Below are 27,500 nucleotides of genomic sequence, written 5' to 3'. Positions count from 1 at the left end.
TTATTCCATTCTTATTCTATTGTATTTTATTTCTATTTTAAGCACAGAAACACAGAGTATGTCACTCACACATTTCACTCTCTCTTTCACTTACTCGCACATCCTGCAAGAGTAAGTGACAAATCAAGCCATTGAATCTTTGAATCTTGATGCCAATGCTTTTGCCGACGTTTTGCGTGTCCTCTCTGTGTGTGTTTGTGTGCGTGTGTGTGTTGGTTTGCGTGTTTGATTCTTGCGTGTGTGTTTGTGTTTGTTTTGTACCTTTTAGGAAAATACAGCGCTGCCTCCTCGGGCTCTAGTTCCGTGATGTCATCCAGGTAGATGCCGTCGGAGCCAAGATGGCGGCTCCTTTTATCTGCATTCAGAGATCAGTTGTACACCGAGGAAGTGAATTCAAACCACAATGAGCTGTAAATGAGCTTCTGTGTTTTTTGTAAAAAATAAATATTCAAATCTATTTCGTGTTCTTTTCCCGGAAAAGCTAACTCTTGGCATGCTATTAGTCAACAATCTTCAATTTCAAGCAGCTGTCATCACTGCCTCCATTCTATAAATCATTTCTTTAACAAGATAAAATGCTGAGTTTTGGAAGGATAATAACGATCGATTTGTTACCTTTCTTCTTGGAGGGAGAATCCGTCTTTGGAAGCGGATGGGCCGTGATGATGTCCGTTTCCAACAACACGCTGGCAGCCAAGGCGCCCGCCCTTAACTCCGCCGCGCTTAACTCCGCCCCCGTCTCCTCCCCCGTCTCGCTCTCCATGCCAACGCCGGGGACCACCGGCCTCTCGACAGGGACGGTTCTTCCTCCCGCTTCCTCTTCCTCTCCTGCTGTTGCCGTGGCGGCGAGCCCCCGGCCGTGGGATGGCGTTGGCGACGCGGCGGCGGCGGCGGCGGCAGCGCGGTGCATCTCGCCGTAATCGGGGGCCGCGTCCGGGGGGATGACCCGGAAGTGGGTACTGTCGGACAACCGGATGGACATGAGGGAGCCTCCAGACAGCGGCTCGGATTGGAGCGGGAGGAAGGACGGCTGGGGAGGGGGGGGGAGGGAGGGGGGGGAGGGGGGGGAGGGAGGGGAGGGGGGGGGAGGGAGGGGAGGGGGGGGGAGGGAGGGAGGGGAGAAACAGGGGAGGATGATGAACGCGTCAACCTTCTGTTCCCATTCAAATGTGCCAGGTTCAAATGGTAATGGGTATTTCTCGAGATATTTCCTCAAACCGTCTTGAGGCATGCGGATCAAAATGTCAAATGAGAGACACTCTTAACAGTGTCACGGTTTGGTTACCGTGGCAGCCTGGGGCAGTTCCCCCCAGGCCCAGTGCATCGCTGGGTCCCGATTGGCCGACTCCTTCGCCTTCGTCATGAGCTCTGAGTCACTCTTGGGCGTGTTGGGCCGAGAGACATTAGGGCTGCAACAGGAAGTTAATGGCTTTTATTAATGGGATATTGCTGTGTGCGTGTTGTCGTGTGGGTACGTACGTGTTCACGTGTGTGTGTTTGTGGGTGTGTGTGCGTTGGTGTGTGTGTGTGTGTGTGTACGTGTATATGTGGGTGTGTGCGAATGAGTGTGCCCTTGTGTGTGCATGTGTGTGTGTGTGTGTGTTGGTGTGCGACTGTTTGTGCACGTGTGTGTGTGTGTGTGTGCTGGTGTGGGTGTGTGTGTGTTTGTGTGTGTGCGTATATATGTGTATGTGTGTGTGCGGGTGTCTGTGTCTGTGTGTGTGCATGTGTGTGTGTGTGTACCTGTGTTTAGGACTCCAGTCTCCGTCTGAACGGGCGTAAACCCCGGACGTTTTGTATGAGCCACCGTTAGAGCAGACAGTCCCCTCGTCTCTGAATACTTCACGGGCCCTGAGACCGACACACACACACATTTCAAAACAAGGAAATACCACATACATTTTTCGTAACATCGAACACAATGACCACCACAGCAGCTTTTACAGGATGTGGGTGCGTAAAGACGCTTTTAGAGGATGTGGTTTAAATGCCAACACATTGACATTTTTCAGCCATTCTTTTGATTTTACATGAATAGAAAACCGAAAACGAATTTCAAAAATATAATAATACCCAACGATATAAGCTTAAGCAAAATGCTTCCTCTAAATTTTGCAGTCGTTTGTAAATTAGGTCATAGTTGAGGGGGTGCAGGAAGTGTGTTGGTGTCACTGGTTCTGCCTAAATGTCCCATATTATTCCCTTTAAGGTCATTCTAGACCTGCAAAACAACAATACGTGAGTGTTGGGGTCAAACACAATCCAAACCCCTCTCCACAACGTCAGTCGAACACAGCAGCAAACATGAGCCTGCACAGAAGAAGGATCAACCTGCTTGCTTAAATCCTATCTCTCTCTCTATCCTACTGCATCTCCAGCTCCCGCTCTTGCTTTCGCTCTGATAAAGACACCACAAAGCAGAAGCAGCACAAAGCCGGCAGAGAGACAGACAGACGCCCACACCGGACAGGTTACATCACTGGTTTCTTTCTATGCAGGCTCGTGGAAAAGCAATTCAACGTTTCAGAAGAACAAGTGATTGCGCTGACACAACTGTTTCCATATTTGTTTGAGTGTCTTTCTGTGTGTTGGGAGGTTGTGTGTGTGTGTGTGGATGTGTGTATGGGAGTGTGTGTGTGTGTGTGGGGGGGGGGGGGGGGGGGAGGTTGTGTGTGTGCGTGTGTTTTTTTTAGTGTGTATGTGTGTGCATTATTGTAAGCCGGCCTGTATCTGAAGGCTATTAAAGTCCACATGACACGGTCCTTTCTTTCCAGCCTGCCATGTGACTTACATCGCAGCTGTTGCACATAAACACCATAAATGTGAACTACTGTGTTTCAGCTCGCCGCCCACACATACAGACACATGTATTCCTCTCAATCTTCAGTTTCCTTTTTTCCCTCACAACACTTGAGGTAGTATTATAGAGTCATAACATGACGTACTATGACATGCGGTTTGTAGTACTACAGCACTCCTAATATAATACATTTCACATTTTTTAAAAAAAATTGCTACTTTCTGCCAAAATCTAGTTTCTTTCCCCCAAAAATGAACAGATCATCCAATTCCGTTTCCTTTATTCCTCTGCACTCTCTCCCCCCCCCCCCCCCCCCCCCCCCTGCCCCCCCCTGCCCCGTCCTCACCTACGTACCCCGTCCCCCCTCCTCTAAGTACTGCCCCCCCCCCCGCCTCCTCTTCTCTCCTCCTCCTCCACCAGCCGTCTCTCACCTGCTGGTCTCCATCGCCCTCTCCTCATCTGAGCTGATGTCGATGGTGAACATGTCCTCTTCCCCAGAGTACTCCCCGCTCTCTTCCCGCCACACGCTGCCCGCCCAAGCCGCCTTCCTCCTCCTCTTCCTCCTCTTCTTCATCATCGCCCCGCTCCCGTTCTCTCCGGCTGTGCCTCCGGCGCCCAGAGATTGGACGGTGAGCCCGCAGCTCTTGTTGCTCATCAAGGACGCGCTGATCAAGATGGCACCGTCGGACATGATGGGCGAAGTCGCCAGGTAGGACGGAACCACTTCCTGTTAAGACAGGAAAGAGTGTTATGACATGGTGTCACATGTTTGTGAGATGTTCAGGTAGGATGGAACCACTTCCTGTTTAGACAGGAAAGAGATTTATGACACAGCTTCACATGTTTGTGAGATGTTCAGGTAGGATGGAACCACTTCCTGTTTAGACAGGAAAGAGATTTATGACACAGCTTCACATGTTTGTGAGATGTTCAGGTAGGATGGAAGAACTTCCAGGATACAGGAAACAGTATATATAAAATCTACAGTTTGAAATGTCTTCTATAACAACATCACATGTGTGCTGGTTTTCTTCTGTGAAACTTAAAAGTATCTAAGGATACAAATTAAACTTGTTATTGGGCTATCTGTGCCATGATTATGTTTTTGTTACAATAATTGATAAAAAAAAGCGTGCTCGATTTGGACGAAATAGGCCTTGAATTTGACTGTGGCTAAACAAAAACAGCTCTGTGTTTGTAACCTTGTCGGGCTTGCGCAATCCCAGAATAACCTGCGATTCACCCAAAATCCTATCAATCACAACAGCTGACGCCCTCAACATTGGCCCAACTTTGTGGAGGGAAAGCCTCACTTCTTCTAGGTATTGTTGTCTACATAGGCAGTGTGTCGGCTGAAAAACAACTCCATAAGCTGAACTTTGGCAAGAATATGTGCCAAACCTCTCTCTCTCTCTCTCTCTCTCTCCCCCTCTCTCTCTCTCTCTCTCTCTCTCTCTATCTGAATCTGACAGAGGAGACGTTCCAGCTAAACAAAAGCATTGGCCCAGTACAGGATGTGCGCCCCTAATTCTGTGAAAGGGGGCCACTGCAGAGCCTGTCCTTCTAGGAAAGAAAATCTTGATTCCTGGAGGAGAAGGAGGAGCAATGAAAGTACACATGGACTCACGTGCACTCTTTGGTGAGTGATTCTAAACATGACATTTCTAAAGCAATCAGGATTCTCCACACAGACTCTGCATTACTGACTCTACTGAGACCCTTTCAAAACACTGAGGAGAGAGGGAGAGGATGAGGGACAGGGACAGGGGGAGAGAGAGAGAGAGAGAGAGAGAGAGAGAGAGAGAGAGAGAGAGAGAGAGAGAGAGAGAGAGAGAAAATGAGAGCTCGGATCATTTGTCATCTGAAGCCACAGCACCAGCCAAGAAGGGGGTATGGAACCCCATCTCCGTGCAAGCATACCCCTCCACCCCCCCTCCCTCACTTTGGCAGAGAATCTGACACCATTCCGGGGAAAGTCATTCCCGCTCCTCCCCTTGCTGGTGCAGATCAGCCAGTTCAGCCCTTAGCACCATAGTCTGCAGTCACTGGATCTAGTATCGTATCATGTAATGCCAGGGGTTTGAACCTCGGCCTACTTTCGCAATGTCCGAAACGGGTTTAGAATTGGTTTTGATATGGACGCGATGCATTTATCTCAAATTGATATCAAAATATTTATTGGCCTGTTGGTGAGTGTGAGGTAAACAAGAATAATAAGAATTTGTGGGGATGTTTTCAATATTTATCAAGTTCAACAAGTTCAAGTTGCATCCATTCCTATATCTGCATCCATTCTTTATATCTCTTCAACAGGAAACTGTATTACAGCTTCATACAACTGATAACCTGTATTACAGGTTAACAAGATTTACTAGAATGCAGGAAGCACATGCGGTTTAAAGGTTCTTTCAGAGTTCTCATTGATGCATAGAGGACTGTCCAAGTTAACCAATGGGAGAGATGACTGTCGCCATCTCAGCTCTGTACACTTTGGGGCCTTTAAGGAGATTGTTTTGATAGTGGCTCTAGGATGTAAACAATGGTCATGTCTGGTTTTCCTGCAGTCGCACTGCAAACAGTCGCTGAATAATGAGTAGGAAAACTGAACACATCTTTGAACATATAGCGCATATGCAGCACTCACATTTCTTTTGAATACATTTCTTTTTAATCCTACCATGTACAACAATTCTTCAAATACTGTCTTTATATAAAAACGCTACAACGTAAAAATCGATTTGCGGAAATTGACATATACATAATAATTAATTTCTTTGATTTCCTGAAAATTGTAATTGGAGTTCGATTTCATCAGAAGTTATTACTAGTTTCTTATTGCATTCATATCGCATGCACGCAAATTCAAATATCTGGTTTTCCCGAACCTCATCGTTTTCTGTTTCCCGGACGAAGAAGGCCTCTCCGTTGTCCCCCAGCTTCATATGCAGATCCACTGCCTCCCCGTTGACCTCTATGTCCACCTGGAGGAGAGTGGTCAGGGATGGAGGGGAGAGGTAAGAGGGGAGGTCATGGGAGGGGATGGAATGCGAGAAGAGGTAAGGAGAATAATAGACACGCTGTGAGAAAGGAATTCGTATGACTTGACCCACGCTACTTCTGTTTGTTTATACAGAATGAGAACCATGACTTGGGGAGGAACTGAAGGGGAACCTTCAGACAAGCATAACGAGAGGAACACATTGCTAAAAGGTTTTTCAGATCGCCAAATATTTAAAAACTCATGTATATTGACTCTTCTTAACAGTGGACGCACTTCTTGATTATAATGGTTTATTCCTACAAAAAAAGATTTGCTATCCCAAATTAAGGGTTGCATGCTTCCATTCATCAAAAAGTAATCACAATATCACAATAAAGATTTTCACAAAAGTGTGGTACAAACGAAATGTAAGATGCTGTCGGCGACCATGAGGACGAATACGACGGTTATAATTAACAGTTATTACTATCATCATCATCATCATCATAATCATCACTCTCATCATCATCATCATCACACACACCCGTCTCCTCACCACTTTCTCGCGGGAGCGGAGCACGCCCATCTTGCCGAAGCGCACGTGGAAGGGCGAGCACCTCAAGGTGCCGTCGGGCTGTCGCACCACGATGACGTCGATGCACCCCGACAGCGTGGCCGGGTTCAGCCCCCGGTAGAGCTCCTTCACCTGGACGAACACCTGCCCGGCCAGCTGCCCCACGTAGTTCATGGTCTGACGTGTCTGGGGGGACGAAAACACAAACGACAGGTAAAGGCTGAGTGTCGAGGCTCGGTTATGGCGCCACGTCGACGCAACGCAAGGACCACGCAGACACTTTCGACGTCAGTCGGGAAACATGTTTAGGTTCTGAGTCGGGTTTTCGTGCAGCGGACCAATCACAGCCCTTGCTGCTGCGTCACCTCGGCGCAAGGTTACCATTTTTGGAAGGGGCACGTCAGGCCCTTGCGGTGGACGCAAGGAGGATCTGCAAGGACGTAATGGGTCCGTAAACCCCCCTCGCGTTGCGTCAACGTGAAAGCATAATCAGGCCTTTAGGGAGGACAATGCCGCGGAAGCAAACTATACCCACTTTAGAGGAGAATAGATGGGTAGGAACTGGAGTCGCGGGAGTGGAACGAAGGGAAAACGGGCAGACGGGACATGCTTACGTAGACTAAAGCAGCAGGGGATGTCAGAGGAACGTCAGATGAAAGAACGCCGACTGCAGCGGGACGGTTTGATGTTAAAAAAAGAGTCTGTGGCCGGAAATAACTGTTACGTCTGTTTTTGAATGGTCCATGTGTTTATTAGCCTTTGGCTGACTGCTTAAGGCCTATATTTAACTGAGACTAAATTGCTTAGCCAGTAAAGAAACACAAGGCTTTTCTTTTTTTCTGCAATGCTAATGACAGAAGTTGTACCAGCTGTGCACTCCCACAGTAAAATAAGGTATTTTGCCACTGGGATACAGCAGCAACATACGCACGTGTATTGTCAAGTTTGGGAGGGATAGTATGCTTTGCGACCATACGCACGATCGAGGTGATCTATGACCTACATACTGGACGTAGGACAAACCTGGCTGCTACCCAGAAGCACTTTCCCACTCTGCGAGAGATACTACAGGAAATCCTAGCCTGATGTTTCCATGTTCCAGGTAGACAAGGCATCATAGGTCAGAGAGAGAGAGAGAGAGAGAGAGAGAGAGAGAGAGAGAGAGAGAGAGAGAGAGAGAGAGAGAGAGAGAGAGAGAGAGAGAGAGAGAGTACACTGTGGCCCCCTACCTGACTGATGTTAGACACAGAGTGATGTTAACAAAGTACAGACTGAGCGCTCACAGCCTGGCCATAGAAACAGGGTGACATAAGAAATCATGGCTGCCCAAAGAGGAGTGGCTGTGCCAGCAGTGTGAAGAAGCTGCTGTAGAGACCGAGCAGCACTTCCTCCACCCCTGCCCAAATTCAAAAATGTCTGCAAAGTATATTTTAGCGAATTCGGCCAAAAACACCCACATTTTATAAACTCCCATTTAGACCAACTAAAAATACTAATGGGGGGAGAAATGAGAGCTCCGTCCACGCAGGACAGTTTATTTCAGCTTGCCACAACATGAGAGGATGACACTCTACACCAGGCCTCACTGTTTTATTTTAATGATTATTCTGAACCTATAATGTGTTTTATGTAGCTTCTCTTTACATTCATTTAAATTGTATTACAATATTACTATTATTTCTATATGTACATTATGTACATCTGTATGTTATGTTATATTGTTATAGGTTGTTATATGGACATATTGTTCTGACCTTCTCTTTTGTTATTATACATAATATTTGTAACACTGTAATGCCTTGGCAACACTGTTTGGTTTGCCACAATAGTCATGCCAATAAAGCTTTTTGAATTTAATTGAGAGAGAGAAAGAGAAAGAGAAGGAGAGAGAGAGAGAGAGAGAGAGAGAGAGAGAGAGAGAGAGAGAGAGAGAGAGAGAGAGAGAGAGAGAGAGAGAGAGAGAGAGAGAGAGTATGACAGGTTGGGTCAACATCTCGACTATCATGAGTCAATAACAATCAGCTGACTGATGATGGCACTATAAAAATATTACAACATGAGTTTTATGTGTGAAATTTCTATCCTGTGCAATCTTGCGTGAGAGAAACTTTTGTTGGATCTCCACGGTTAGTTCACTAGCAGGTATTTATATAAATTGGTTTTCACTGAACCAGCCCAACGTGACAAGGCATGTGTGTGTGTGTTTGTGAGTGTGTGTGTGTGTGTGTGTGTGTGTGTGTGTGTGTGTGTGTGTGTGTGTGTGTGTGTGTGTGTGTGTGTGTGTGTGTGTGTGTGTGTGTGTGTGTGTGTGTGTGTGTGTGTGTGTGTGAGACATAAATATCTTGACCTTGAGTCAGTTATCACCTCACTCTGAAAAATAATTGTGTGCATTGGAAGAACATAGAAAAAAGACCAACATGCCTTCTTCAAGTCCTATTCCAATTTACTTTGGGATTTTCGCTATAGTATGGGAACAAATAAACATTTTCTTTGTGAATTTAATGTATTCATATTCAATTCTAAACTTTATTTCTTATTGTGTAGACACATATGCGCACACCAACATATATGAGGAAACTATCGCAACTTCATCTTCATACATATAGGCCTACTTCATCTGCTATAGGCTATACATATTTTATTTTACTTTTGAACACTGGCTTATCGATATCGGCTGATAGTCCGTTGAGTTGGTCGAATAATATTGCTGCCATAAATGGTGAAATTGAGAAACAACCTGGAAATGTTCAGCCAGACGCAATTACATGAAGGAAAACCTCACCGTCTCAGCAGCAGCGCAAGCGGGTATATCTCCCGACACCGGCTCTATCAGTATCCTCAGCAATGGATAGCAACACAAGAATGGCACATTGTAGCATTGGCAATTTCCAAAAAAGGCACAATGCTCCTAGTTAATCCGCGTCTTAAATGTATCGCAAAGCTCGAGGGTCACCAGATCCTCACGTCTATTTAAAGAGTGTACACTGACATTCCCCTCTCTCTCTCTCTCTCTCTCTCTCTCTTTCGATTCACAGCCCGGCAGTTCTGTCATCCTGTGACATCATCTGCAGCGAAACGAAGCGGTTGTCCAATCAGCGTTGAGTTGTTAAATGCAACGCAGGAGCTGCCACTGTGGCAAAGTAACGCTTCATTACTGTTCCTCCGGTCGTGCTCGCCCTCAAATATTGTTTTGCCCCCCCCCCCCCCCCTATAATAGCCTGCTTGCCTTTTATTTACTTAGGCATGTAGTATTTTGTATTTATTTGTTTCCAGCGATACATTGAATGAGGTCTGGGTGTGATATTATCGTGGTTGGGTGATGCCTGTAGACATAGCCTAAACTCTCTGAAGTTTCATCCCCAGCAAGTTGCAGAGAGTGAGGTGATTCTTCCAGCCAACCAGAGCTCTCCGTGCGACCCACGTTCGACAAAATATGCAAATCCGAAAGCAATGACATGAGTGACCGCAATGGTCGGATGCAGTCGAGGTGAACTGCTGTGAACTTACACAATCAAAGTAAATCATCATTTCACTCACTTGCTCGCATTTTTTTCTCTTTAGTAGTTTAGTGGTGGTGTGTGTGTGTGTGTGTGTGTGTGTGTGTGTGTGTGTGTGTGTGTGTGTGTGTGTGTGTGCGTGCGTGCGTGTGTGCGTGCGTGCGTGCGTGCGTGCGTGTGTGTGTGTGTGTGTGTGTGTGTGTGTGTGTGTGTGTGTGTGTGTGTGTGTGTGTGTGTGTGTGTGTGTGTGTGTGTGTGTGCGGTTGAGAGAGACAGTTTGAGCTTGTGTCTGTTGAGTATAAAAAAAAATAAAAAAAACGTTGTGGTATGTATAGGAAGCTCATGGAGGCCATCTCTGCTGCCAATAATTATGTCTTTAGCTCATATAGTTCTGTCTATATTTAAACAATGTCACATTTCTTAGGAATGTAACTTGGTAACAGGACAAGAGGAGCCCCTTTCACCACACAGATAACTGACGTCTTTTTCATACCTGACGTGTGGGGGGTTGTTGTAACAACAGACTCACCAAGCTACCCAACTTCCTCAATTGTAATGTTTGTCTCTCAGTGAAATTGAGTTTTGGTTATCTAGACTCTAGAGCTAGAGGGAGAGAACTCATCTCATCATCTCATCTCATTTTCGTCCGCTTATCCGGGGTCGGGTCGCGGGGGGAGCAGCTCAAGCAGGGGGCCCCAGACTTCCCTTTCCCGGGCCACATTGACCAACTCTGACGGGGGGATCCCGAGGCGTTCCCAGGCCAGTGTTGAGATATAATCTCTCCACCTAGTCCTGGGTCTTCCCCGAGGTCTCCTCCCCACTGGACGTGCCTGAAACACCTCCCAAGGAAGGCGCCCAGTGGGCATCCTTACCAGATGCCCGAACCACCTCAGCTGACTCCTTTCTAAGTAAAGGAGCAGCGGCTCTAATCCGAGTTCCCCACGGATGGCTGAGCTTCTCACCCTCATGTCCAATTATTTCCCTGTCTGAAAAGTTGAAATTATATCAATAGTATAGATGCACATATATAGATACTACACTACACATGTGGCCCCAGGCATTTCTTTTTCCAAGAGTTCTGAGACAGTTGTTGCTGTGCTTGTCGAGGTGTACGTCTGAAACCCTCCCTTGGGTGCTTTGTAGTTCAGTAGACCTTGCAGACTTTACACATTATGTTACTGTTATGAAACAACATTGTCTTAAATTACCCCAGTGGACACATTTGAGCTGACCAGTACAAACACCCGAAGGTTTGATTTCCGTCTAATGAAAAGTGCTGAAGCCTGTGTTTAGCTAGCTAAGTTGATTGATATGCCATGATAAAAAATGATGTGATGCCAAAATGAGGAGGTAATCTTCTGCTGATTTCTTACTTTCTTACTTACGTTTTCAAGCATGTTTTGTTTATCCAAATTACATATGAATTCTGCTGAATTCCTTATCAATGGTAAACTGAATAGCCTGTAGTCTGACTGCGCAACCACAAATCAAGATGTGGGGTTGGTATAATCTGGTGTTCATATCTTCAAATTGAAATTTGAATTTGGTTGCCAAGGTGAATGTCTTCCCATAGTACCAACTGTAGTGTGGCTTTTCAACCTGCAATTGCCTTAAGCAGTTGTCTCAGAAATAGTCAACAAAAAATATTTTTGGCTAAGCCTTTTTCCCACATTTCAAGCTTGCTGAGTCAGAGTGACTGGGGTTGTTTTAGGACATAAACAACCTCACTACCAAAACAGCCATTCTCACTCGTATCCTCTCGACATACTCTCTTCCTTGCTCCTGTGCCGTCTACTACAGAGACCTATTCTGTACTTCAAATGGTTTGTGTATAATACTGCTCCATAAGACGCAACAGCCAATACAATCTAAATCACTTGTGGCAATATAGAGATAGTTTTAACGACTTACGAGGCATTGAACAAATCAAAACAAACCAAAAAAAAAACCAAAGCACAGATCTAAAATAGTTTGATGCATAATTGCTTTATGTGGTGACTGATTATCCAAGCCATTGACTGAACGACTGGTGTGAAAGTCACAAGCTCAGGGCGGAACATTTGCTGGAACAGCCAACGTGTTCCCAGAGAACTATTGAACAACCCTTTGTTTAAGAAGCTTTCAGTTAAACTGCGGTCACTATGGTAGGATTAACTGATATTGTGACGTTATTTAAAAAAATGCTTGCATTACGATACACATTTACCATGCTCTGATCCCTCCTTCTCCTACCCCTTTCTCGCACGCTCCCTCTCCAACGCAAGTGACAGATCTTCTTACGGGGAGCAATTGCTGAAACAGGCTACACCTCAGACCTGCTGTCTCAGTACCCTTTGACCGACAGCACCAGGAACCCAGATACCCCCTGAACACACACACACACACACACACACACACACACACACACACACACACACACACACACACACACACACACACACACACACACACACACACACACACACACACACACGCACACAGACTCTCTCTCTCTCTCTCTCTCTCTCTCTCTCTCTCTCTCGCTCTCTCTCTCTCTCTCTCTCTCTCTCTCTCTCTCTCTCTCTCTCTCTCTCTCTCTCTCTCTCTCTCTCTCTCTCTCTCTCTCTCTCTTTGTTTATCTATATATTTTGCTCTATCTCCATACACACATAGGCCTACTTTCATTCAAAAGTGTTACTTTCAATGAATAAATGTTGATGAATAAGTGTGTTATCTTTGTAAACATTGAAGTGGAGTGTTATGTTTGGGTTTTATTTATGTTAAATTATTACACTTTTAAGTAGCATGATAATCGTGCGCTCATCGCAATGAATGGATCAGGGTATGGCTTCCTGTTTGCTTGAAAACTAAAATAAAAGCGCGCTGCACGGCGCCTCCGCAGTTCGGCTTTGAGATAAAAGTCCCTTGTGGTAAATCATTTGAATCATGCTGCATTACAAACAAACACCGTGCTTCAACATGCACCAAACTGTACAGACTATTTTACCCAGTTCCATGTGGTGCCGGTGGCATCTTCTACTGTCCCCTGGTACTCTTCGAGGTGGTCTATGGATATCATGGTTCCATCGTCTGCTCAAGGAAACCTCTGCTGTGGATCCTCTCTTTGCTTGTTTCTCTAGTCTCAAACCTCCCCAAGTCTCATATAGGGAGATGTGTCGCCCGACACTGGAATCAATTCGAAGTTGTCGCTCTTTGTTGGGGACTGGAGATAGTTTGTGTCTTCGGTCGTTGGGTTGAGGCAAGTCAAGTGCGATGTGTGTGTGTCTGTGTGGAGAGAAGCAGCTAAGTACTAAATGTACCTGTTCCTAGAGTCTGAAACCTGAGAAGGGCCTTGAGTGGTCACCCTATGACGGACCCTCTGACTTCTCAAGCATCTGATCTGCGTCCAGGGCAACTGTGTGTTGGTATGTTGGTCTTACAGGGTGTGACCCACGCACTCACATACGTATACAGTAAACCCATGCACTGGGAAACACACTTACATAATAACATGCACGTGCACACAATCTTTCTGTGTAAATGCACACCTCAAAGTCATTTCACAGTTAAAATGTTAGATAACACACAGAGTCAGTGACAGCTGTTGACCATAAACTGACCCACCACAGTCACTCAGAAGAGAGCAACCTCTTCATTAGTTGTTTCAAGTTCAGTGACCAGTTGAACTTGGAAATGACTACAGACACTTGATATTTAAATATACTTAAGTATGTCATATTTGCATTGCAGTTTTTATTGTCTATCTCTACCTGCATCTTTATTTCCACGAGTTCTACATGCATCACCACCATCCTCTGTTGAGTTGATTCAGTAGGAAATACTGACCCCTATCGCTCAAATAAAGCAATGACACGCACACTTAAGAGCTCAGGCGCCCTATTCACTCCTCTAGCTAGCTGTTCATGCAGAATGGTGCCTCCACTGTGTAGTCTGTGTTTGTTCGTTGTTTTTGGCTGAAGGTATTTGGCATTTGGCTGGTTTGATGTTCCGTGCAGCGAATTTAAAAGCCATCGGTAAAGCGGGAACCAGCTGGTAAGTGAAGTGTGTTTTAAACCGCACAGACTCGAGCTGAATCTCAAGCGTTACTCGTCAGCCTTGGTCGGCTAGCAGAGCTAACTAGCGAGGTTCAGAGTATTAAAACAGAATATTTGTTGTTTTGCACAGTTTAACACTCTTTAAAACGTAGGCCAGGCTTGATCCCCTTGTTTCTTTTGACTTAAGTTACATATTTGGCTGCTTTCATGGGGGGAAAGATGTCAATGAGTAACGAGGAACGAGTTTCCGTTAGCCGCTTTCCTAAAGACGGCTAGTGATGTCAACAACAACCCAAACCCTTAGGCACAAGTTACACAATCTATAATCTGTTTAAGAATCTAAACTTCATTACAGTATCTATTTCCTAAAGTCTGCTAGTGATGACGACAACCCAAACCCCGTAGACAGAAGTTACACAATTTATAATATATTAAAGTAGCTATAACCTATATATAACCTATAGCTATTACAGTATCTATTTTATAATGTAAAAACCGTAAACGGTAGGTAGACCATCTATCTATTAAATTATATAAGCTATAAAACCATAAATATTTTTTACAGAATGAATTGTCTAAAGTCTGTCAGTGAGCATAAACGCCACGACCCTGCAGGCAGAAGTTACACAATCTGTTCGACTCAAAGGCAAATAAGAACCCCTTTGCACATTGTATAACTTTTCACCCTAAGAGCTGATGAAATCCAACTATCTCTAGATCATGCATTAATACCTCTCAAGCATTTCAAGAGATCCTCTTATTTTGGTCATATCCAGCCCCTTATTGCGCCTATTTATTCATCGTGTTCAGAGCCTCTAGCTGAATGTCAACATCATGTCATTCAAACAATCGTCAGTCCGTGCTGAACAAATACAGTTGTCATAAAGTCGACCGTATTCCCTATAGTTCCTGCCCGTGTAAGCCACAGAAAATCATTACTCTTTAGGCACTTTTGCCGGAACATGGACGAGCTGGTCCATGACCTGGTGTCTGCCCTCGAGGAGAGCTCAGAGCAGGCGGCCCGGGGCTTTGGTGACGGCGGGGACCACGCGCTGGCCGTGGGCTGTCTGCTGAAGAGGCAGTCCCGCAAGCGTCGCGGCCGGAAGCGGCGCTCTGACAACCCCCACCCACCCTGGGAGGCGGGCCACCTCAGTGAGGGCTCTGAGTCCAGTGGAGAGGAGCACAAGGTGGGTGTCTCGCTGGGCGTGCTAACCTAAGAACCTGCACCCTGCACTTGTATTGTTCTGCATCGTGGTAGGAAATGTATACAGTTCCAGGAACTGTTTCTGTAGTTTGAGCTCTTAGGAGCAGGGGGGGGAAATAGGGGAATGTTTCCCCACAGGGCTTCCTAATGGTCTTATGCATCATACATTATGCATAGTAAATGACGAAATGAGTCTCGGATGATTTCGTGTCACATATACCCAGTAGGCTCCGGAATGCCCTGCTGGTATTCAAATGATCCCTTTGGTAATAGCCGTGCTAAACAAACTCAAAATTGATGGAACAAACGGTAATAATATGAAAATGATCTTCCATTTATTTATAGTAATTCAGTATTCCTGATTTGTTTGGTTCATCAGCCCTCACACCATTGCTTTTGTATTAAAACGTGCTCTTAATGATGAAGTCAAAAGATGAGCAAACTATGTAGCTATTGTGTGATGAAGCACAAGAGGTGCCCAGACCTGCGATTCCATCCAATATTAAAACGCAATGTTTCCCGGGCCGCTATTTGACCAATGCATCAGCCATAATATAGTCTTTCCTATCAAATGCACTTGCATACCAAAGTCTCCCTCCCAACCATGCATGTGGATGATGGCATCGTTGCAGGACTACCGCGCGTGTGCCGGTGGCGTCTCCGGCGCAAACAGCCACGCCCGGGACAACAGCGACTCTGACGAGCAGCTGGGCCCCAAGCGCCGCACCCCGCTCGCGGCCGACCCCGGCCGGGGCAAGCGGCCCCTCTGGCAGGACGACCTGGGCCTCCTGGGGTCCGCCGAGGGCACCCACAGCCTCAGGCGCCGCCGCAAGGTCAAACGCATGGCGGTGGACCCCCCCCCGGACCCGGGCGGCACCACCACCACCTCCTCCTCCGCCGCCATGCTGGGGCCCCCGCCCGTCCCCAGGGCCCCGCCCGCCCCAGGGTGCAGGCTGCCCGGGGCGGGCCCAGAGACGGCGGGGGGCAGGGGCCTCGCGGAGCGCTGTGGGGGGGTTGGAGGTGGTGGAGGAGGAGGGGCCAAGAGCCGAGTGAAGAAGAGGAAGCTGGCGGCCCACAGGCCCGGGGCGGAGGCGGCGGACGAAGGGGTGGTGGTGGAGAGCGAGGACGCGGCCACGACCCCCACGGGGGGGTCCAAGGACAGGATGGAGCTGGAGGAGCCCAAGGACTCGGACGAGGAAATGAGTGACAGGTGGTTAGTGTTTTCCCCTTTCGTTCCAACACTCTTTAACCGCGGGAGGATACGGCGGGCACACGACCTCACGCAAGGCCTCATTCCTGAGGCGGTCGGGGTTTCTTAAGCGTTGTGTTGTTACTACTGATACAAGACGTGCCCTCCCTCTGTTTCCCCCCTCTCTCCCCGGTCAGCGATACGAGCAGCGTGAGCAACAGCAGTGACGGGGGACTCTACACCAACGACGAGGGTCGTCAAGGTACCCGTGCCACGACTACAACTCAGGCGTTCACGAGGCCCTGTTCTAATAGGGGGTTTAATCATCACGATTGACGGCGTAACGTTAACAGAACGAGCACTCGTTCAGTCGGCTCTTTTTAATTCTAAATAATGAATAGTCCACCGAAAGGGGGACATTACAGTGCTCTTCAGAGGAGAGTGCTGCCCATCGTTTAATAATGTATCCAGGTTTATTATTAAGCATTGCAGTCATTACTATAAACCCAGGGGTACAATACCCGGTTAAATGGGCTTGGCTTGGAGCAGGGGTGGACTACCACCGACGTGGCACTGACCTGGCTCCCAGCTGACAGCCGCTCCTCATCCCGTCCTTGTGTCTCCCCCCCCCCCCCCCCCCCCCCGCCAGCCGACGACGAGCAGAGCGACTGGTTCTACGACACGGAGCCCCCCGCGCTGCCGGGCTCCGGGGGGGCGTGCGGCGTGGCCGGGGTGGTGCCCTGGTGGGAGAGGGAGGAGGCGGAGCCGGAGGAGCTGGAGATGGAGGACCCCGTGTTCAACAGCATCCTCCACGGCTCGTTCCCCCTCATGTCCGCCACCTCGCAGAGAGGTGGGGGGGCACGCGCACACGCACGCCACACCACACACACGCACGCCGGGGGTAGGGAGACGTTTTACGTTGATTCTCGGTAGAATTTGCATTTCCTCGTTGCTTTCTAGTTGCTACCATTGCTATTGTGTAGATCTTTTAATATATATATTTTTTTTTAATTCCCCCTCTGCGATAAATTAAGCAAATTCTATTTTTTTACGCACCGCAGTCTCATGGATAGAAATCTTTTATTGGTATCTGACATGAATTGGATAAATTGTGGCCATAGGAATTCGATCATGGTTGTCCATCTAGCTAGGCGGATATCTCTGTGAGATTCCAAAGGTTTATTCCATGTAGCCCACAGTAGAGGTCATGACAGGGCTCAATTTACACAAACCATCCCTTTGAAAATGCAGCAATGTTGTTGTAATGCCACTCTTAGCCAGCAGGGGGCACAGCATGCACACAGTTTGGATTCTGTCGAGTAGTGAGGGGAGGTGGGGGGGGGGGGGGGGGGGGGGGGAGTGGAGGTCCAAGCTGATAACTAACCACCGCTGTTTGGAGCAGGCTTCCACGCCAGACTGGGCCGGATGCACCAGAACAGGGTCGACTTGGGGCTGCCTCATCCCGCCAGACGACAAGCCAAGGACGAGTGAGTCCTCCTGACAAGGATGTTTTTGTTGACTACTGGCATCAATGTCAGCTTTTTCCTGGGTTTTTATCATCTCTTTGAACTTTTAGTTTACCAATGAGCAGTGTTTTATTAACCTGAGTTTATCGTTGTGGTGTTGTTGCTGCATCTGAGTGTACACGATTCTCAGAACGATGTATGTGATGATGTTGATTATGTATATGATGTTATTTGACCAAGCTACCCATCTTTTCAACAGGCCGTGGTTCATTCCAGGTTCTAGGAGAGAACACAACCAGGTTAGACACATTTCTCCAAAAAATTACTCTTTTGCAAAAATCACACGTGAATACGTGTTTTATCAGAATCTCAATCTACTCGAAATGGGCAATATCCTGTATCCAACATTATTCGGTTATTTGAATGAGAACTATAATTCTCTTGATTATGTGCCACGGAGGATGTTGTTGTTCAACAGTGATTGCACGTTCATTATTCTCTCTCTTTTGTCATCTCCATTTTAGCTGCACTGGGACGCCCGGTCAGACAGAGGGCACCGGAGAAGCTGTTCAGTGAAGACGGCCAGCAGGTAAGGATGTCAGCTGAGTCTCTCTCTCTCTCTCTCTCTCTCTCTCTCTCTCTCTCTCTCTCTCTCTCTCTCTCTCTCTCTCTCTCTCTCTCTCTCTCTCTCTCTCTCTCTCTCTCTCTCTCTCTCTCTCTCTCTCATGTGCCTCTCTCTCTCTCTCGTGCCTCTCTCGTGTCTCTCTCTCGTGCCTCTCTCTCTCTCTCTCTCTCTCTCTCTCGTGTGCCTCTCTCTCTCTCTCGTGCCTCTCTCTCGTGTCTCTCTCTCGTGCCTCTCTCTCGTGTCTCTCTCTCGTGCCTCTCTCTCTCTCGTGCCTCTCTCTCTCTCTCTGGTGTGTGTACGTCTCCTCTGACTGCAGTCCTGTCAAACTCCTGGCCATCTGTTGGAATCCAAATTGGTTGACCTAACGGAAAAAAATAAATTAGGAAAAACAATAACATATGGACAGCACCATATTAACACAACAATTCTTATTTTCATGGGATTATACACTAATTAAAACATACTTTTGAATATTATATTACATTTCTGCCAACTTATTCCTCATAGATCCCCCTTAATTCTACAGCTATTTAATACATTTATTTTTGATTGTTTTACTGAAATAAATATATGAATTTGATGTATTTAATAGATTTTATCCGAGACACTAATACAAATCATTTATCTATAGGTATCTACGGTCTTTAAATGTATACATTAATATATAATTTTTGCACATTTTTCTAACGTGAATAATGAAATGTACTGAAACAGAAATGGTAAATGACGAGGTGTAACCCTAGTTTCCCCCGTGACGCGGGCGTGATGATGCAGTGTTGTCTCTCTGTCGCCGGCCGGGTTCCACAGACAGACCAGCGGCCACCTGGGGTCGCTGTGCACGGGCGACGTCAAGCGGAGGCGCAAGGCAGCGCCCCTGGGCTCCACGGCGACCACAGGTAGCGGACACTCACCTCGCCTACCTAGCGCGCCATCTGCCACTGTTTACCCCGTGGCGGTTTCTGTTCCCCGTCCTCTGTTTTGGCAGTCGCCATCGCCGTCAAAATGTCCTCCTTTCCTCCTCTTCTGTCTCCCTTTGCCTGTTCGTTAACCCTCAAATGGAACCTAAACAATCAATCGTTGTTTCGGGCGCCGTCATCGGTCACGGTTTTCGGCCAATCGGAAAGAGCCGTTGCTGTGCCATGCGTTTCACTGCAGACGTTCCGGGTGTGCGTTGTGAATATTTGGTTACTTCTTAATTTCCAGATTTTCATCTTAACGCTTGGATAGGTATTTCATCTTGGGAGCATTATCTTTACACACTCGGTGCTCCTTAAACATAATCGGAGACACATGGAAACATTAGTCATAAATAAGTAATAAAACACCATAGCATTGATTCATTTCACTGGGGATCAATTGTTCCCCAAAGCACTTACGAAAGAACCCTAAATCCTCCATAATGTTGTAATCTCCTCGTTCAAGGTGAATAGCGTAGACAATTTTTGCAAAAAAAAAATATTGCTTGTACACTGGAAAAGTATTGAACGATTCGCTCAGCTACAACCATACAATACATTTAGGATTGTTGTTCAGCGTGAGGTAACGTCAGGGTGGCGTCCAAACTGCTCAGGGAGATGCTCATTAGGATTTGGAAGGGATCGAATGGTTTTACTTTTGAAAGCGATGTTCACGACGCTATCGGTGTTAAATCTCGTCTTAGCAAGCGGAAACCTGTCGCGTCGACCAGCAAGTTCCCACCGTCTCCTCCGGCCGTCCACTTACTGGTCCTCGCCCCACCCCCCTCCTCCCTCCCCCCACCCCCACCCACTCCCCAACGCACATGCCATTAGGCACATGCAAGTCTGCATCTTTCAAAATGGAGGAGTCAGATGCACCTTTTTTTTTCAAACATCGCTCCATTACCATCACTCACCCTCGAACCCCTCTTGTTCCTTAAGCGTAGACACCGTCGAGGAACCCGTAGATTGTCCGTGCACAAGGAATGTTCCGTGCTGGCCTCCGTCTGACGCGGAACCTTCCGGCGGCCATCGGCGGCCACCTGCTCCAGCGCTTAACCTCCTTCCTCCTCGTAAGCCCCAGGAGACCTTGGACAGCTGGCCGTGCCTGCCGTCGAAAACGCAGATACTGGATTACCCCCCCCCCCCCCCCCCCCCCCCCGCCTAAGCCAATCCCAATCACTTACTCCCTGGCCGACCTCCACAGAACCGGGTCCTCTCGCCGTTCCTCCCGGAGGGCAGTGGGACAGGCTAATGCAGTTAGCTGGGTGTGCGTATGCGTAGGTTACCTGCATGCCGGTTCTCATTTCTGGGAAAAAGGGGTCGGGAACCTCGAGTGGCAGCGACGGAAGGGAGAGTTCTGCGAAACGTCGGGAGAGTTCTGCGAAAGGTCGGGAGAGGCGGTCAGGAAGTAGAACTACGCCAGAGTGCTTTTTAGAGCTTTTGAAGGATGGTGTAATCTCTAGCTCGGCCTCTCTCCTTCTCCCTCAACGCTTTTCTAACGCACGGAACAATATAGTTACACGCTTGGGTTACTTTAAAAAGCTGCGGTGAAACAATGATGCTGGTTTCAATTTACTGCCACCCTAAATAAAACACACGCACGCGCGTGCATGCGCGCAGTTATCAATCTCTAACCAGGACAATTGTTTCTCTCCTCTCTGTACATTTCTCTGTTTATCCCTATTTCTCTGGGTCTTATATATCTATCTATCTCGATCTATATCTCTCTCTCTCTCTCTCCATCTCTGCGACTGTCTCTCGCTCTCTCTCTCTAAGGCGTGGTGGGGGAAAGTGCCTCCCCAATCCCGGACACCAACCTCGGGAGCCGCATGATGCAGACTATGGGCTGGAACCCCGGCACGGGCCTGGGACCCGAGGGACGGGGCATCACCGAGCCCGTCCGGGCCACGCTGAGACCCAAGGGCGCGGGCCTGGGCTTCAACTGAGTCCCAGGCTTCCCCCCCCCCCCCGGCCTCCGACCCAGGGATCTCGTTGACATGCTCATTGCAATCTACCACAACAGACGGCATGGTCCAAATAGAGCACGTCGGGGGTGAAAGGATGCTACCCAGCGTACAGCGAAGATATCATAGAGAAATACGCCCCCTCTGTGCTCCCAGAGAGACACAACCTCCCCATATTGGGGAAGCATCGTGGAGATCCGTTTAACCTTTGTACACGATACCATGAGACTAAGGGGACCATTAACAGGGAAGCAACCTCTCGTCAACACAGCCTGATCTGCGTAAAAACGACGAGCGATATGAGCATAACTCCTCGCCGGATATCGGCGCGTCAAGACCCAGCGCACGGGTTACTCAGAGCTGCCTTTACCTCAGTGTGTCTGGCCGCAGGAATGGAGGGCGATGTCAACTGTGGGACTGTGGGAGTGTGGCACCAGAGTCTATCTGCTGAGAATGTGAAGGTTTTTTTTCTTCTGTGTTCTCCAATCAACCGAATCTGTAAATGGATTAAACACCATCTTTTAGTTTTTTTTTTTTTTTTTATCAGAGCGTCTCCGCCGTTCCTGGCGGAGCACATCTGAACGGGCTTGTTTTTAAAAGGTTTTTTCGTGACACACCAGTTGTGCGGTGGTGAGGAGCGTCGGGAGCCAGGAGAACTGCTGAATGAATGGTTTCTGTATTATTCATGCTCGTTCCTCGTCCTCCACGCCCGTTGATTCTGTTCTGTGTAGTGGTGAATGTGGTACCCGTAAATGCCCCCTCCTATGCGTTTGTCTTACGGTCACGAGGACTCAACCTGGAAGTCCAGGAGCAAGCCGTCCGTTCCGGGACGATCTATCAGGGCTATACCTACCTATTGAAATACCTGGCGTTGTTCCAGACTGGTGTGAGCATCAATTGTGAATAAATACAGGTTAAGTGTTTTTTGGTGTTTTTTTTTTTTCAATCCTTTTGCAGTCTACAAAAATAAACACTCATAATGGGTTGAATGACGATTCGCCGAAATGGAAACCCTCCCTCGAATGCATCCAAACCACTGTGACTTTGTCTGTGTCCTCCGGTCTGTCCTGGATCTCTGCCACGTATATGAAGGAAGACACTCCAGGTTGCTGTGTCCGTGGCAGGATCGCCATGATCAATATCATGCTGCTCAAACCCTATCCGCGTCAGAATCCCACTGAACACTGCTATAATCCGCTGAGTCACGTCTTATGTCGTGTTGCATCGTCCAATGTGAACCGTTTTAGTTTAAGAATTTCATTATTTGTTATTAATATGAAATACTTTGTGACATTATGTCGGTAGGTGTATTGGATCTGGACGTTGATTCCGTTTGTTTTTCCACAACAGTTTTATCACTCTTCACTCTTGGCATGTACCGTAGGTTGGCCATCGGTCTACAATGTTTTGTTTTGAATTATGAAGTAGAAGATCTCAAGTTTATGATCGGTTTGACTCAGCCTATGGCCTACTTTACATGTAACTAACCGCTAGCTACACGTACCTTTAAGAAACGGATGCCATGTCATGCTCCTTAAAATCATTTTTAATATGATCCTGAAATGTGGACTATAGTATTGGTGATATTATGTTGATACCAATCCTATTAGTTTTTCTCAGTCGCTTTGGTACATTTCTCAAATCGTCCTCAACATTTGCAAAACAGTAAATGCATTTCTCAAAACAATTCGTACAAATAGCAAAACACCGGATAACCTGCAAAAGCCAGTCTCTTGCTCAAACTCCTTAGTTCATCTCTAAAGTAAATAGCTGTGTCAATGAACATGTCAGTGCCATCAGAATGACAAGCCCTTGTGTCATTGTGTAGGCCTACGGATAAGACAGTCAAATTGCTTAGTCATGTTGTCAATATAACAGTGTACACTGGAGGGATGTTCTGATGTCAACTATGTCTAAAGTTTGGAAGACAATTATTGTATATTGTAAGTTACACCTTAGTGTATGTGGGAGATTGATTGCAAGAGACTGGACAAGATTCACATTTACGCTTTGACTGTACTGTAAATTGTTGACAGACCTAGATCATTGCTAGAAATGTGAACATAGGGCAATCTCCTTAGGGTAAACTGTACATGCATTGCTGTAGGAATTACAATGCAGTCTTCCTGCACCTCCTGACGTTCCTGTCTGTTGGGCCACAAATTCTCCTTCTCCCGCAGCCTCACTCCTTCTTCTCCCGGGCTGTTGACCCCGTCCAATTCCTTGTCCTTCCATTGTCAGACAATGTAATATTGTGTTGTGCTCCAGCTTTATATATACTTGCCAGTTCATGGTTCAGGAGATGCACCTTTGAGCTATTTCAGTAAACTGGTTGATCGTTGGTTGATCTAACACTTCACACATTTCCCTTCTTAAGCGAAAGTCAAGATTCACCTGGAAGCAATTTACCAATTCAGGTCAGATTTAAAAAAAAATGTAATGGAAATGTATAGATATATACTTGACATATTATGACAACTTGTTCAACCATTTTGCATTTAAAGACTTATGCAATGAACTAATGCCTAAATGTTGTGGGGGAGAGACTATTCAACAGATCCATTGCAATACATTTTGATCAACATGACATAAGCAATTGATAATGTAGGAAAGAGCGGAGAATTGTACGTAATCATTTGCATGGATGTACCAAAGCATTTGCAACTTGTTCGAAGAAATGAGAAACTGCTTTTTTGATGCGCACAAGTGACACAGTGATGTGAAGATTGAACAAGTAGATTTGAGAATTTCAATTCTGATCTGAGAATTGTACCAAAGCGACTGAGAAACACTGACATCAGGTGGTTCCTTAGGACCCATTCCCTTCCACACGGTTCTTTCTATGCTTTGGTTTCGTCAGCCCTAGTGTTGCTTGCTTGAACAGCATGCTACCCATCCGTGGTTTAGAGCCTGTAGTCGGGATGATGTTTGGTGGAGGCTTACTGAAACGGGACTGTGTAGATTTATCGCACCATGGCCAGTATGTAGAAAATGAAAGTTATATATGTCAGGTATACAAAAGGTTTTTTGTTTTTCTTGCCAAAAAAAACAACATACTTTACTAAAGGAATACTAACGTTGAACTGGTGATGCAAGGTGAACAACATTTGGAGATTAAAAAACAAACTTCGGACATGAGGTGTTTTATTTCACAGCCGTTTCACTGCACGTGTGTGACCAAAATGTGTCCCAAAAAAAGTCATAAAGAACGGCTATGGCCCGATGAAGGCATTCCCCAGAGCTCCACCAGCACTGAGATATCAACACATGCATCCCAATCCCGTGCTGACTCAACAGTACAGAAATATGATGCCCTGTTCCCTCCCTATCTCTATCTCTCTCTCTCTTTCTCCCTCTTCCACAATGCCCACACCTTCCCCATTCCATCTCACTTCACCCTTCAGTGAGGCTGCAATGGAACTCTCTCCCCCCTTTGTATTGGTGCTGTGTCCTCTATACTCCTTTAATACCATCTCTCCCTCTTTCTCCTCTACAATATCCACCCACACCTTTCCTATTTCATCTCACTTCATCCTTCAGTGAGGCTGCATTGGAACTCTTTGCCCCTTTTGTGTTGTCCTCTGTGCTCCTTTATTACCCTCTCTCTCCCCCCCTTTCTCTCTCCCCCCCTCTCTCTCTCTCCCTCTCTCTCTCTCTCTCTCTCTCTCTCTCTCTCTCTCTCTCTCTCTCTCTCTCTCTCTCTCTCTCTCTCTCTCTCTCTCTCTCTCTTCAAAAAAGGAAAGGCATGCTGTGTCCTCTACACAAACTCCCCCTCCCTCACACATACACACATGCACACGCACCTCTTCTAAACACACTTTCTGTCTGACATACTCTCTGAGGACTCCCGGAGAGAGAGAACGAGGGAGAGAGGGACAGGGAAAAAGAGAGAGATAAAGAGAGAGCAAAAGCAAGGCAGCTTGGAAGGTAAACTGCACTGGACCAAAGGGAGACTGGTTGAGAAGCAAATTCTGCTTGTTTCTGTGTGTGTGTGTGTGTGTGTGTGTGTGTGTGTGTGCGTACGTGCGTGAGTACCTGCGCAGATGGATGTGTGTGTGTTAATGGGAGTGTGTGTGCGTGCGTGCCGCAGCAGCAGCAGCAGTAGCAGCAGCAGCAGCAGCATCGCAGCGCTACGCTACAGAGCGAGAGGGGAGCGTGTGTCCTTGAGGCTGACTGACTGACTGACTGCAGCTGTAGCCCGAAGAACCAGCCACCGTGGATGAGTGCCTAGCAGTAAGTACCCAGCAGCACTGCTGGAGCGAGACCTATGGGGATGACTGCTGTGAACGGCGTGGCTTGGTTCTCGTTGTCTTTAGTTGGGACGAGTGTTTTTGGATTAGACGTAAAGCGCTGTGTTGTGTTAGTGAGGATGTGCATGGACATAGGTAGGTGCGTTCCAAGTGGTGTTGGTCTGTTTCGCTAAGGTGTGTGTGTGTGTGTGTGTGTGTGTGTGTGTGTGTGTGTGTGTGTGTGTGTGTGTGTGTGTGTGTGTGTGTGTGTGTGCATTGCTCAGGTGGGACACCTATGGAGACAGGTTCCAGTTGGAGCTAGATAGATGTTGTATTGTCTACCTGCTGGGAGTTCTAGATAACAATACTGTGTGTTTTCTACGATTGGGCTTTGGTGGGACTTTTTGAGTCATTTCATATTTAATGTTGAGACTTTTCCAAGATGGAACTCATTGTCACCTTTTATTCTGCGCTCCATCTCTTTCTCTCTCACTCTCTATCTCTCTCACCCTCTCTTGTTCCTTCTCTCGCTCTCTTACCTTCCCCCATCTATCTATCTACCTATCTATCCATCTGTCTCTCTTGCTCTCTCTTACATCCCTCCTATTTACCGATCGCTATCTGTATATCTTGTTCTCTCTCGCTCTTACATCCTTACTACCTATCTATCTATGTATATGTATCTATCCATCTATCCATTCATCTTGCTCACTCCATCAGTCTCTTACGTCCCCCCCCTCTCTCTCTCTCTCTCTCTCTCTCTCTCTCTCTCTCTCTCTCTCTCTCTCTCTCTCTCTCTCTCTCTCTCTCTCTACCTCTTTACCTATCCCTATCTATCTCTCTCCCCCCTTACCCCCCTCCTCCCTGGTCTCTCCCAGCCGGTTGTGTTGACGGATCGATAGTTATACATCTATAATTGGATGCCATCACTTATGGCCTGCCTCCAAAAGCCAGCCATTATCGTGTGTAATCTAGCAGAAAATTACATTTTGACTGGTGTACCTCGGCGTGGCCGGGATGCTCCGCATTGTGCTAACCTGGGCTAAAGTGGCCCAGAGGGGCACGGCCAGGGGCACCGCAAGCGACGGTCCAGGCGGCTGTAGGTCAGGCTGTTGCTCTGTGTGTGTGTGTGTGTGCGTGTGCGTGTGCGTGTGTGCGTGTGTGTGTGCGTGTGTGCGTGTGCGTGTGTGCGTGTGTGTGTGCGTGGGTGTGTGTGTGTGTGTGTGTGTGTGTGAGTTTGTTTGTGTGTGTGGTGATTCGTATTGGATTTAGAGGGGCTTCGCGTAATCTCTGACTTCATGGTCACCGGTGTGTGAGGAGAAGGCCTAAAGAATAGCAGAAGGCTTTTTCAGGGGAGATCATGTTTAGCGTCACACCGGTGAAACTAAAATGAAAAAAAGAAAGGAGGGGGGGAGGGGGAGATGGAGGGAGGGAGAAAGCGAAGAAGGGAGTGAGGAACAACAATAGTACATAAAGAGAGAAGGAAACAAGAAGACACCAAAGAGAGAGCGGGAGAAGGAAGAAGCTGGTTGGAAACAGACACGAGTTTCACACAACCGGACGAGAGAGGGCATTATAGACAGACTGCCTAGCCAGCAGCCACAGGGAGTCATGCCTCATGCCCAGAGAGACAGATGAAGATGTAAACCAGTGGATTGTACATGAGTTCACACATTGTGGAGTGTGTTTTTCTAGCAGGAGCCAATCAAAGAGGTTGGTTCTTTGCCGTGTCATTCACGTGTCTCTGCATTTTTGAGCAGTTTTAGTGGTCATCCTCGGAGGCAAAGTGCGGCGCCTGTGACAATCGTACCAACACAAGGACGTTGTGTTTGCTCCTCGAGGCCATGCAAGCATTTGAATTTGTGCTATCACACACACACACACACACACACACACACACACACACACACACACACACACACACACACACACACACACACACACAAACACACACACACACACACACACACACACACACA

The 27,500-nt window shown here is 47.2% G+C and overlaps 3 protein-coding genes across 10 annotated transcripts in view; 2 read left to right on the top strand and 1 right to left on the bottom strand.

The window, feature by feature from the left end:
- The window catches only part of lpin1b (lipin 1b), a 22,158-nt gene extending 9,026 nt beyond the window's left edge, over window positions 1–13,132 (bottom strand). The window contains 8 exon segments of the mRNA XM_030345037.1: window positions 262–355; window positions 616–1,030; window positions 1,286–1,409; window positions 1,744–1,851; window positions 3,232–3,527; window positions 5,686–5,781; window positions 6,337–6,540; window positions 12,838–13,132. Coding sequence (XP_030200897.1) covers window positions 262–355; window positions 616–1,030; window positions 1,286–1,409; window positions 1,744–1,851; window positions 3,232–3,527; window positions 5,686–5,781; window positions 6,337–6,540; window positions 12,838–12,909 — 1,409 coding nt within the window. The 5' untranslated portion in view covers window positions 12,910–13,132.
- A 577-nt stretch (window positions 13,133–13,709) lies between these two features.
- On the top strand, window positions 13,710–24,425 carry gpatch2 (G patch domain containing 2). Of its 8 annotated transcripts, none has more exons than XM_030345477.1 (10): window positions 13,710–13,883; window positions 14,832–15,072; window positions 15,722–16,299; window positions 16,476–16,540; window positions 16,928–17,128; window positions 17,681–17,765; window positions 18,004–18,043; window positions 18,269–18,333; window positions 19,177–19,265; window positions 21,105–24,425. In XM_030345477.1, the coding sequence occupies exons 1-10, from the start codon at window positions 13,834–13,836 to the stop codon at window positions 21,272–21,274; spliced, it is 1,584 nt and encodes a 527-aa protein (XP_030201337.1). In that variant the 5' UTR covers window positions 13,710–13,833; the 3' UTR covers window positions 21,275–24,425. The 8 variants fall into 8 exon arrangements, with proteins under 8 accessions (XP_030201337.1, XP_030201334.1, XP_030201336.1 ...); XM_030345474.1 differs by having other exon boundaries at window positions 19,144–19,265; XM_030345476.1 differs by having other exon boundaries at window positions 16,928–17,179.
- Window positions 24,426–25,325: 900 nt separating this feature from the next.
- LOC115534894 (estrogen-related receptor gamma) overlaps window positions 25,326–27,500 on the top strand; it is a 32,463-nt gene continuing 30,288 nt past the window's right edge. The window contains exon 1 of the mRNA XM_030346178.1: window positions 25,326–25,525. The gene's annotated coding sequence lies outside the window, so the exon portion shown is untranslated. The remainder of the gene's footprint in view (window positions 25,526–27,500) is intronic.

This window comes from Gadus morhua, chromosome 21, assembly GCF_902167405.1.
Source record: "Gadus morhua chromosome 21, gadMor3.0, whole genome shotgun sequence".
Lineage (NCBI taxonomy): Eukaryota > Metazoa > Chordata > Actinopteri > Gadiformes > Gadidae > Gadus > Gadus morhua.
This window is presented reverse-complemented; position numbering and strand designations above follow the sequence as displayed.